The sequence below is a fragment of the Sciurus vulgaris genome (assembly GCF_902686455.1).
Source record: "Sciurus vulgaris genome assembly, chromosome: 3".
NCBI classification, from domain to species: Eukaryota; Metazoa; Chordata; class Mammalia; order Rodentia; family Sciuridae; genus Sciurus; species Sciurus vulgaris.
In genome coordinates, this window is record NC_136463.1 from 104,007,345 (window position 1) to 104,020,178 (window position 12,834).

Sequence of the window (12,834 nt, forward strand, 5' to 3'; positions counted from 1 at the left end):
CCTCGTAAACAAATCACTTCCCCCAAACCCAACCTCTGAACTTTCCTGCATTGGGGACCAACCCTTCAACACATGTCTTTGAAAGATATTTCAGATCCAAACTAAAACAGCATTAATCCCTCTTAATGACCGAATCACCTCTTAAGTGCCCCAGTCTCTGAACACTGTTATACTGGGGACCAAATTTGCAACATGAATTTTGAGAGTACAAACAACATCCACATCATAGCAGAGGATAACCATTGCAGATGCAGGGCTCTGAGTCAGAGCCTAAGAACTACTTACTGTGAAAACAGACAGGAAAGTGGCACTAGGTATTTTTTATTTTTGTTTGTTTTGGTACTGGGGATTAAACCCAGAGCACTTTACCAATGAACTGCATTTCCAGCCCTTTTTGTTTTTGTATTTGAGACAGGGTCTCACTAAGTTTCTTAGCTTGGATGCTGAGGTTGGCCTTGAACTTGAGATCCAGCCTCCGGAATAATGGGCATGCAACACAGTACCCCCTGGCCCTTGGGCCTTTTTAAAAACTACTTCTGCATCTGAGAAGAGGAAGTCAAATTGGTACTACTTATAATGGTTCATAAAAGCTCACTTTAGTGGATCTGTTGGACTTATTTTCTCAGCGAGGCAGAGTATTTGTTAAGCAACAGATGTATTCCAAAAAATAACTAAATAATCAGTTGTTTTATAATCATTCAGCACCTGGTAATAACGATAATAGTATCTAAAATGTAAGAGGTTTTATCAAGTATATTCACACACCATGCTAGCCACTTTTGAAGCATTATTCCTTTGAATTTACTCCCATATTATGATGTTATTGCTATTTCAGTGACTGAGATGAGGAAACTGTGTCCTAAGGAAATTGAATCCCTTGCCATGGGATGCATCTTATAAGTGGCAAATCTGGGATTCACCTAAGATATACCTCCTTCTAGGATGGGTTCTTTATTCAGCATGCTTCCTGCTTAATACTAGAGACACAAACCGAGGCAGATTGTATAGTGATGGAGATAGATATAGGAAATTAGGAGGATGTAAGTGAGGACTGTAAATCTTATGTGGGTGTTTAGATAGTCAGGGAAGTATTCCTGAGAAAGGAGGGTTGAGCTGAATCTTGGAGGGGAAGGAGTGCTAGAAAGGTAGGGTGGACATCCAATTGCTCTGCCAGCTGGGCCCCCACCCTCTTCTGGAAATATCATCCATTCTCTTTCAGGAACCTTCCCACTATGGGATTCCTCTATTATCTTATGAAGTCCCTGACTCTAGTTGAGTGGTCTAGGGGCCTAAGTCAATCATAGACTTTTCCTAGAATTCTTCAAACCAAAATGCAGAATCAACATCTAACCATATCTAGTGGTAGATGTTGAATAACAATACCCAGGGCCTGGTTCAGTAATACCTGCCAGTAATCCCAGCTCCTCAGGAGACTGAAGATAGCAAGTTCAAGACCAGTCCAGTGTGTGGTGAGGGTGCTATGTCATTAACATAGATGAAACACATTTTTGTCTTTCCACAATGTCAGAATTTATTGAATAACAGTAAATTCATGGACTACACCACTTTCATCAGGAGCAGTTCACTGAATACTTGTGGGTCACCTGGCAGTCATAAGCAGGGCAATCACAGGTTCTTTTGTTCCTATCTTAATTTCTAATATCTTTTATCCTCAATCACACATGACAGTACACAAACACAAACACACACACACTCCACACACGCACACGCACACAGAAAGGTTAGAAACCGGTTAAGACAGTCACAGGGTTCAGAAGGCTGAACTGAGAGCAAAGGCAGAGAGCTGATATGAATGTAAAGAGTCACCACTGTAGGTGGTCAGATGATATTAAGAACCAGCCAAAGAACTTCTTCTAGGTGCTAAGCTGTCAAAGTGCAGGAACTTCTTCTAGGCCAAGGTCTAGAAGGCAGTTTCACAGGGTCAGTTTCTACTATGTGGTCGTCAAGGGCAGGAGAAATTGAAATCTGCTAAAACCTGAGGACAGAGATCTGGAAGTTTTCCACTATGACAATTTTCCTGGGCAAGGCTGGTAAGGAGTGACCATGACCATGTGACAGGGTCAGGGTGCTACCATGTCCAGTCTCGGGATGCTACTCCTTTTATGAGTCTTGAGTTATGGGTTTGTATCATTTGGTGGTCTGGTATGTTTGATAAATTCATGGGCCTGGTTTTTCTGATATGAGTTTGTTACACTGTGCATACACATGCTGCTGATTAACTTGGTAAGGTTACAGGTGGTCATTCTTATTAGCATAAGTACCAGATTATGCTTTATGGATGTCCCAGGAAAATGGTGGTTGTTTACTTATACAAACAAAGTGTAGAGGCATTCTACCTCAGCACTTAAGTTCAAAATGGAGTAACTTATGACAAACTACTGCTTTACAAAATGGAGGAATAAAGGTTTAGGCACAACCTGAAAACTGCTGTTCTATGTATCAAGGAGTAACTCAGAGCAGAGCATAGTCTGAGTCTGCTCTTTACATGAGGAAATTTAGAAAGGCCCTGTCTTGAAATAAAATAAAAAGGGCTGTGAACAGAACTCAGAGGTAGAATGCTCCTGGGTTCCATCTCCAGTATGAAGAGTGGGGGAGAAGCTTTTGGCAACTGGGTTTTCTGATATGTAGAGGGCTGGTCCTGAGTGAGAAAGAGTAAGGCCAATTCATGGAGAGAAGAGGCTACCTGGTAGTATCCTGCCTTCTGGTGTTGCAGTTTAATCACTTTTTGTATAAGCTAGATCAATTTGTATTCTTCTGACAAGCTTCCCCTTTGGCCTCAGTGGCTCCAGTTGGGTTTCCATCACTTTCCACCATAAAAACCCTAATATACTTTACTAATTGGGACTGAATGGGTGACTCCAGGAGAGCAAATGACCTAAACAGAATATCAGAAGCAAGCAGAGAAAGAGGTGAATGTAGGAAGATACAAGTAGCTTGATATTTGCCAGAGTATAAACATCAAGACAAGAAGTGGCAAGAGATAAAGCTAAATAAATTAGGAAAACATTTGATCATAGGGGTGTGGGCATATCCTGAATAGAAATTTAGATACAATCCTATATCCATTCTGCTCATACTGTTCTAAATAACTATTAGGCAGAGGTTCTCTAAACTGATCTGTAATTAATAGAGAGATTTTTAAAACTTGGGACTCATTGGCAGGCTTCAATTGCACTTGAACTGTTTGAAATAGTCTGCTAAATCTGTGGGATGTGCATAGGTTTTTAAATTTATTTTTGTTTACTAGGAAAAGGTCTGTACCTTTCATCAGCTATTAAAGGAGACCCTGAGCCAAAATATATTATGAACTACTCTACATAACAGGCATTTTCGAGTACAACTGGTTTTCAAATGCCCGTGCAAATCTCATTCCCCTTCCTCATACCTCTTACAAAACTCTTCAACACAGAAAATGCTCAGTAACTGTTCAACTGTACACTGTCTTAAGTAGTGATTCTCTTTGGGGATCATCTTTGCGAAGAGATGGTAAAGCCCTGGTTATTTATGGAGGTTTTAACTTGGAATATTGGATATGACTTCCATCCTATTCTTGGCTTGGGCAGCCAGAACAGACCTGCAGTTCTCTGAAGTCGCACGCCAGGCACCGCCTTGTCCCCACAAAGTAGCTCCAAGCATCCTTGCTCTTCGACCTACTGGTGAGCGACTACAAGTCCCGGAATGCGCTGCGCTCAGGACCCGGCGCTGGGCGGGCGAATTCCGCACTGATGTCACCCTCCTGGGGCGGGCTGAGGGGGAGGGCGGGGCCGAGGGGCGGGCCGGGAGGCGGCGGAGCGCGCTGGTGCTGATGCAGGATGGCTGAGCGCGCAGGAGCCCGGGAGGTCTGAGCCGGGCGAGGCTCGCTCCCTGCGCATCGCCTTGTCCGCCCTCCGCGTGGTCGCGGGCAGGTGGGACGGGGCGCGGGGCAGCGGCAGGGCAGGGCCAGGGCAGGAGGTCTGCAGCCAGCGGGGCGAGAAGCTGATAGGTCGCCCACCTTCCCGGTCTCCGAGCTACCCAGCTGGCCGAGTTCGCGATGACCTGCTGAGGAAGCGTCGTGGGAGGCTGCAGGAGGCGGCCTAGCTGCGGGCGGTGCTGTTCGTGGCCTCCTCGCTTGTGGCGCCCAGCCCCGGCCCCCCACCCATCCCTGCACCCCCTCCCTGCCGCCGGCCGAGATGGCGGATCCAGCCGAATGCAGCATCAAAGTGATGTGCCGGTTCCGGCCCCTCAACGAGGCGGAGATCCTCCGCGGTGACAAATTCATCCCCAAATTCAAAGGCGATGAGACCGTGGTCATCGGGGTAAGTGGCCCGGGCGTCTGGCCTCCCCTTCTTCGCGCTGTAGTCCGGAGCCCAGACGCCCTAACAGAGAGGAGATATTCGGGCCGCCCCTTCGGACATCCCGCGGGGCTGCCCTCCGGGTGGACACGACGGGAGACTCCTCTTGCCCCACCCTACGGTTCCTTCTTTGGCGGGTGGAGGGGCGACTGGGGACAGCGGGGCGGGCCCTGAGTGGCGGGGGTGGGGGTGGGGGGCGAGGAAGGGCTCGGATCCGCCATTGTTCGCGGGGTGGGGGCCCGGGTGGGCCTATTGTTCCCCACACTTGCCACTGCGTGGGTAATGTGTTCGGATTGCCCTCTAGCTCGATGTCCAGGCCCTCCTTAAAAGTATAAGCTCTGCAACCCACAAATGCTTCCAGGCATCAGTTCGTTTAGCGAACATTTTGTTTCTTTGCACGACCTTAGCAAAAAGAAAAAAAGAAAAAAAGAAAAAAAAAAAAAGAAAGAAAGAAAGAAAGAAAGAAAGAAAGAAAGAAAGAAAGAAAGAAAGAAAAAAATCCCAGCCTTGGTTGACTTGGAGCTCCAGCAGTCTTGTAGTCGCAGCTCCCCGCAATGTTTCACCTTGCTCGGCATGCTGAAGGTGGAGGGTGGAGAGGGACACTGGTGGTCTGGATGTCCTCGGGAGGCCTGGAGTGCCTCCTGCTTCCTGTCACTCCAGGCTGCCCTGAATGTGTGTCTTCCCTGCAGGGACGATCCCCCCCCCTCCCCCGCACACACACCTGGTGTCCACACACCCTCTGATGTGCGTCGCGCTGGGTGGAGAGGAGTCTGTGCCCACATTTGTGCGGCAAGGGAACCCAGAGCTCAGCCAAAAAGCCCCTCTGTGCCAAAAGAAGAAGTTACTGTGTGTTGCTAGGGTCCCCTCCCTCTTGATCACCTTTTCTCCCTTATTTCCCCTCCCCCAACTCCGCTCCCTCTTTGCAGCCCGGGCTGCTGGTGGTGGTGGAATACCACTGGAATACCAGTGATTTTTAGTTCTTAAAGGAATATGTCAAACGAAATAAACCTTCCCCGCCTCCTCTCCCCTTCCCGTTTGTCTATCCCTAGAGTGTGTGGCTGGCGGTGCCCCCTTTGTATGCAAGCCGCGTGGGGAGGGACCGAGTTAATGCGAGCCTCTGGGTCCCCGCTGACACGTTCCTGGCAGCCCGCTCCAGGCTGCTGATGCAGCCTTCCCGTCCCTAGCATTGATTAAGTGATGTCATCCCGATCACTGAGCATGCTCCAACTAACCCCCTCCCCCTCCTTTCCCCCCCTAGTGACTGGTGTATTTAGGTCAAGTGATTGACAGGTGACAATTTTCTGAGGGTATCTTCAGAAGAGCTCTTGGCCTTTCTTAATCCCCAGAGGCCTACTTTTACCGGTTCAGGCTGTACCCAGAATCTTTGGCAAGGTTGTCTGCTGGCAGTCCTGCTAAAGGCCCCCGGACTAGCAGGTGCTGGTTTGTACCAGAAGATGAGCACTCTCTGCGACAGGGGAACCCAGGCAAGGCTTTGGCCTCCAGGTTTTAACCTGGACCTAGCCTGAGACCGCAGTTCCCCCTTGACCACTGCTTCCCTCCTCATTTTCAAGTCATCTGGAAATCCTGACCTCCAAATGTTTTGTGCATGGGAATTCATTCGGAGACCTGACCTCTGAGGGCAGGAAAAAGGGGCTTTCCTCTTTGCTGTTAACTTGTAAAAAAGATATATTTGCTACAGTTATTAACAGAGGAAATTCTACAGTTAATGGCATATATGGGTTGGTGATATAGTTAGAGCTTTCAACCAGGGTCTGCCCAGTCTGATCTGCTCTTTCACATCGAGTGGGAGTTGCTGGGGACATCTAGTTCCTGCCCCTTGACTTGTAACAACAACAACAACAACAAAATTTAAAACAAAATATGTATGCTCTGGTGACCCTGTCTCCTCCCCATCAGCGGTTTTAAAGAACCTGAAGTTCTCACCACCTCACTGCTGCTTCTTCCCCTCCCTCTTTACCCTCCCCCCTCACTCCCCCATTCCTCTTCTACCAGGACCAAAAAGTAGAGTAATGCATCATCTTTGATCCGTGTGCAGAGATGGTTAATTTTAGTGTTATCTTTCTTTAATACTGTGACATTGAGTATATATTTGTTTCCCATCTAAATATACATGCTACTGACTAAATAAATAAAAACAAACTCACACATAAGAAATATAAACAAAAATTGCTGATGCAAGTACACACAGATTGCTCTTCAATTGGAAAGTGAGTATTGTTCATCCTAGTATAATACTTTAATAAAGTGGACAGTTTTCTTTTTTTAAAGGAAAACTTGTTGAAATATAGCCTTCACTTTTTGAGTGGAAGTGGTGGTGGTGGGTACGGTACCCAGGCCTTTGTGCTTAGGCAAGTGTTCAACCATTAAGCTACATCCTAGCCCCAGAAATAAAGCATTTACATAGAAAAATGTTATCACTAAGTGTACAGCTTTGTTGACTTTTTACAAATAAATGCTCCCTAAAACTACTTTACAGACCAAGAGACAGATATTTCAGGACCCTAATGTCTATTATCCCTTGTAGTCCCTAATTTCCCTTGCCCTAAGGTAACTACTATTCTGACTTATGTTAGTTTTGCTTCTTTTTAAACTTTGTATACATAAAACCATATAGTATGTTCTCTTTTATGTTTCTTGTGACCAGCATTATATTTATCAAATTCATCCTCATTCTGTAGTATTCCATAATATAAATATATCTACTTATTTATCCATTAATTATTGATAGATAATTGTATAGTTTCCACTTTGGGGCTAGTCTGGATGGTGCTGCTATAAATGTTCTTTTACACTTTTTTTTTTTTTTTTGGGTGGGTTAGAGTACAGAAGATTGCCAAATGCTAAAGTGTGTTGGAGACTTGGATTGGCTTGTGCTAGAAACTTCCCTGTTTCTAATTAGTAACATGGATCTAAAGACAGTTCTGGAAACTTGTATTCTGCTTTATACTCCAGGTAGATAGACTCTTAAGTTGGTTCAGTTAGAACCTGCCTCAGGAGGGTGTGACCTGCTAGGGGTCACACTGGGTGGGGACCAAAGAACTCAGAAATCAAGATATATAGCCATTTTCACTCTCAGTAGAGATCAGTTAATAATGAATTTTGGTGGAGTTAGCTATTTAGTCCGAATTCAGAATCACAGAAATTCTTTATTTTTGAAACTGAGTTCACTTTTTTTTTTCTTTAAAGTCCTGTTTAATTCTTATGGAGATGTATGCCAAGGGAGAAATTTTGTAGGTGAAGTTTTCTAGATTTCTCTTTTAAGAAAATGGCTTGTCTTGGAGGAATCACCTCCACCATTCCTATGCAAAAGCTTTTATTCCCTTACCTTCCCAGCTACAATCTCACTCACTTTTAACTCCTGAAGCATTTGTTTTGTATATGCTTTCATAGTTTTTTCCTTTAGATTATTACTAGTTTTGATCATATGTCTATTGCCATCGTAAGCCAAGTGTAGAGATAAGGATCATTCATGTTGTGCTTCTTTGTACTTCTTGGGGCCTTGTCCATAGAAGGCACTTAAATATTTATTGATCTCTTTGTTGATTCTGGAAATCTTCACTTCTACATACTTAGGTTATTTTATGGACTTTTGATTGTAGGTTGTGAGGAGTAGTTAAAAACAGTTTTAAAGAGAAATGCTGTTCTTCTGAGTAGGTCTGATAAAATAACATTATACTGAAAATGCTGTAAGAAAATTGGGAAAGAACTGCATTCAGCTTTGTTATAAATTAGGAGAGTTAATGGCACTGACTGTGAGCTAGAAGTGGAGGGTAGGGTGGGCTAGTGATTAGGAAAGGAGCTGCTTTCTGTAACACATTAATTCTTCAGAGAGAAGTATTAGGTTTATAGCATTCCTCTGAGTAGTCCTCTATGAGAGTCATCCATTACTTTGGGCTCTGCCTAGTGGTTTTGAAGTGACTGTGTTGATGGAAGATCTCAGACTTGATGAGTTCCCAGTAGTTCTTTGAAGCAGTCTTTCTCATTTCAGCTTTTTCTTGTTGGGTTTTTCTCTTGTTTACAATCCTGAGAATGCAAGTCTTGCAAACGTCCAGCGCTTTCTCCTGAGACAATGTAAGATCTGACCTGTTTTGAGAGCTACAACAAAATGTTAGCCACTGTGCTGGACAGTGGTGAGGACAGTGACCTTGGTCACAGGAAACTTAGATTTGTTCTCAGCAGAGGATGGACAGGGAAGGGAGGGGCTGGGACAGAGACCAAATCAGGCCTGATTAGCCTTTTGGAGATTAAGGACTGAAAAAGTAAAGAAATATGGCTACATCCTAGAACTTTTCTTTTCACCCACAGTAATTATTGGTCTTTCAAAATAAGAACATTAAATTTTAAAATGTGTATAGTTATATCATTTTTTTTTTTTTTAAAGTACAGCTCTGTACACAGGGTTTGGCAACTCTCCTGTAGTAGTGCTTTATTGTTGCTCTAACAAATTACCACACATTTAGGGGCTTAAAATAATAAAATTTATTATCTCATAGTCTCTATAGGTCAGAAACTCAGTAGGGCAGCTGGCTTCTCTATTTTGCCTCTCAGAAGGCCAAAATTCAAGTGTTGGCGGGCTGTGTTCTTTCTGAGGGTTTAGGAAGAAGCTAGTTATTTGCTTATTCAGGTTGGTGGCGGAATTCACTTCCTTGTAGTTGTAGGTCTGAGGTCCCTTTTCCTTGCTGAATATTAGCTAAAGACTGTTCTTAACAGCCAGAAGCCACCCTCAGGTCCTAGCTTCCTGACCCCCTTCCTCCATCTTTAAAGCCAGCAACTGTGGGTTGAACTTCTCCGGCCACTCACTCTTCTGCCTCCCTCTTCCATTTTTGATGTTCCATATGATTACACTGAGTCCCTCCCCCCAATAATCTGAGATAAGTCTTAAGGTCAGCATTAGCAATCTGAATTGCTTCTGTAATTCCATGTGCAAAGTCCCTTTTATCATGTACCATTAACATACACACAAATTCTGGGGACTAGAGGGCATGGATGTCTTTTGGGGTCATTATTTTGCTCTTTACACACCATCATAATTGGGATACAAAACAGTTCCACTGACTGCACCCCCACCACCAAAAAAGAAGGCTTCATGCTCTCCCAACCACATATCTGTTGGTTCTCTATATAATTTTGCCTTTTCCAGATTGTCAAAAAATGGAATCACATATTAAGTATCTTTTTTTTTTTTTTTTTGAGTCTAGGTTCTTTTGCTTAATGATTCTTTAAGATTTATTTGTGTGTTATTTATTTGTTTATTTATTTATTTATTTTTACATAGTAGTTTTCCATCGTTCGGCTATACCATGGTTTATTTGCCTATTCCCCTGTGGAGGGACATTTGAGTTATTTCCATTGTGGGGTGATTATGAATAAAGCTGCTATAAATCTTTGTGTATAGATTTGGTGAGTATAAAATTTTGTTCCTCTTGGGTAAATGCCCAGAAGTGGGATTGCTGGATCATATGGTAACTATATGTTTAATTCTATAAGATATTGCCAATCTGTTTTCCAAAGTGGTGGTACCATTTTGCATTCCCATCTAAAAGCGGTAACATCTTAAGCCAAAGTTTTAAATAGTTTAGTCAGTCACTTTGTCATACATTCTAATTTAGTAGTGTCAAGATATATCAGTCTTTCATTCCTCTGTGCCCTAAATCCAGAGATGTTTCTATAACCTGAAAATGGATTCGTGGTTTCCTGTAGGTATACCCTCAAATCCTGGAATGAGTGAACAGAGTTGCTATAATCAGGCACACATCACTGGCCACCATGTAGTATTCACAACGAGCACACAGTCAGAGCTACCTAAATGAAGAGGAAAATAGAGGCGGGTGAAAAAGTCAGGCAAAAACTGAGTATGGATCCATTAGCTTGCTGTGGGGCTTTTTTCAAGTGCATTTTTCTGGGTCTCGATTTTGTCATATTTATAGTGGAGGTAATTATCTATCTCACAGGTTCATCAGGACAAAATAAATGAAGTGGTCAAGCCATGTCTGACACAGAGAAAATGCTCAATCAAGGTTAATTATCTCCCATGTTTCCTGTTATAATAATTAATTTTAAATTATCCTCATTTCCAGGATTAGCTTTGCTCCCCAAATTACAACCCTACTCTGGCCTGTCCTCTGGAAATCCTTCCCGCATTCTGAACATTTCTTAGGCTTTATTTGCTCTGTTCTTCAGCTTCGAATAAACCACATTTTTATTTTGTGGCATTGAAGGCAAAGCTCATTTAGTTGCATTTGGTTATAGACTGCATTAGCTGTTTCTTTGATTTGCAATAAACATGTATAAGATTGTGTGCGTTCCTCACATCAGTGATAAGCTTCTTGGGCAGTAGTTTTTTTTTTTTTTTTTTTTTTTTTTAAACGTTTTTATCTGCTCTACTGTAGTTGTGTAGTCGCTTAGTAAATGAGTCTTGATTTACAATTCTTATTTTCGTTGCCTGGCATCAAGTCTTCATAGATGCTAATTTCTTCATTTTCTTAAGTAACTTGGGATTACTGGAGATTTCCCTCTGCCTCCACCTGTGCACATCTCCCATGTCTCCCCAACTTAATGATAATGTTTTATGTTCTCAGCCCTATTTAAAATTGGATCCCTCCCCACCTGTGATTTTCCTTTGGTTCGTGTCTCAAATTTCTCACCTGTGTCTACTTATTAAAAAAGCAAAACCAAAACAACTTACTCCCTAATGGTTTTTCTTGAATTAAAAAAAAAGAAAAAAAGCCCCTTAGCAGATCCAACTTTACCTTATTTCTCCTAGGCTTTGTCATAAGTCCTATTTTATTTGATTTTTTTGGCAGAGATAGCACTACCCTTGATGCATATCAACCGACTTCCTTTTAGGAGGAATTGAGTTGTGAATTTGCAAATATTACAGAGAGCCAGGGAGAAAATACAGTCCATCCTAGCATCTCCCCAGCACCAAACCTGGGATGAGTCAGCCCAGGATGAACACTTAGCCCAGCTGCTTCTTAGCTCTATGAACTAGGGAAAATTCCTAAACCACACGAAGTTCCAGCTTCTGCATCTGTTAAATTGGTATAAGAGCAGTCTCTTTCTAGGGTATTGTGATGTTTAAACAGCCAACTGCACAGAGTGCTGAGCACAGTGACTGGTCCACAGGAGGCATTCGGAAAATATAAGGCCTACTTGTGGCTATTTCCTCTGCATATTGTCAGACTGACTCATCTTAGGATGATCCAGACCCTCATTTTCCTGGTATTCCCCAGATGCTTCTGTGGGGTCTTCTAGGTCTTTGGTACTCTGGGCCTCCCTAGCCTTACTCCATGTCTTATCTGTGCTCTGTTCTCCCCAAAGATTAGTATGTTCATTGCCTGTCCTCTAACCCCAGCTACTCATACCAGGCTCCTGTGCCTGTGGTGATGGTCCTCAAAATCCCCCTACGTGGCAGGCATCCACCCACATCCATCTCCTCCCTCAGTGCCTCCTTGGAGGCTTTTCCTGACCAGTCCTTTTCTCTCACTCCTGCCAGGGGGTAGTCAGCCCTTCCTCTGTACTCCCCCAATAATGCATTTCCCTTATTTGGATAAATGTGTCCTTTCCTTCAATTAGGCTGAAAACCCTTTGAGGGCAAGAAGTTGTGTCCCATTAATTCCATGTCCAAGGCCTGGAGCAGTGCCTGGAATGGAGTAGTTGCTCAGCACAAGGTGACCTTGGAAAGAAGTGAGAGTGCTGCCCCTCTGGCTGCCAGAGCCTGGGGTTATTTGCTTGCATCTCCACCTTGACCTCTGTCTGCTCTGGCAACTTGTTTTTTCTACTTTAAGGGTCTTCATGGTTTTGTTATTATTGTCTTTAAAAAACAGTGTTTCTTGGGTGGGTTCAGGGATGTGTTCTAGTATATTGCAAGCTCATTGGAAAAAAAAAATTCAGACTAGGCAGAAAACCAAGAAGAAGAAAGTAAAAACTACTTGATATCACCAACCAGAAAATGCCACTGTTAACATTGTATTGTAGTAATAACTCTTTTCTATTCTTACCACACGCACTTTGTTTTAAAACAGATATGATTTTATAAGATCTGTTCTAAAGTTCATTTTACTAAAGGTTTATATTTCAGACAACATTTTAAAAGGTTTCTTATAATTTCATTATATGTCTAATCAAGACTTTAGTTAACTGTTTCCCAGGAGGGCATTCGGTTTTTCTGTATTTTTTTCCCTTTCTTTGATTGACATCAGTGCACCACACCTCTTTGTACATTTCTGAGTTATTTTCTTAGAATACATTCCTAGACTTGGAATTGCTGGGTAAAAGGTTTTAGACAATTTTAAGGCATCCCAGTTTTGAGAGGGAGCAGCTTAGAGAATTGGGGAATTGTCCTCTGTTTTATAGTCACACTTCTCTGCTCACTCTGTGGAATGACTGCCGGTTTGTCTCATAAGACATCCACTGCCGTGCTAAATTAAATTCTTACCAAGAATGTGTGCTTCGTCATGCA

General features: G+C 43.1%; 1 protein-coding gene across 1 annotated transcript in view; it reads left to right on the plus strand.

Moving 5' to 3' along the window:
- The first annotated feature begins 3,791 nt into the window (after nt 1–3,791).
- KIF5C (kinesin family member 5C) overlaps nt 3,792–12,834 on the plus strand; it is a 185,408-nt gene continuing 176,365 nt past the window's right edge. The window contains exon 1 of the mRNA XM_079134394.1: nt 3,792–4,316. Within this exon, the coding sequence (XP_078990520.1) occupies nt 4,191–4,316 (126 nt within the window). The 5' untranslated portion in view covers nt 3,792–4,190. The remainder of the gene's footprint in view (nt 4,317–12,834) is intronic.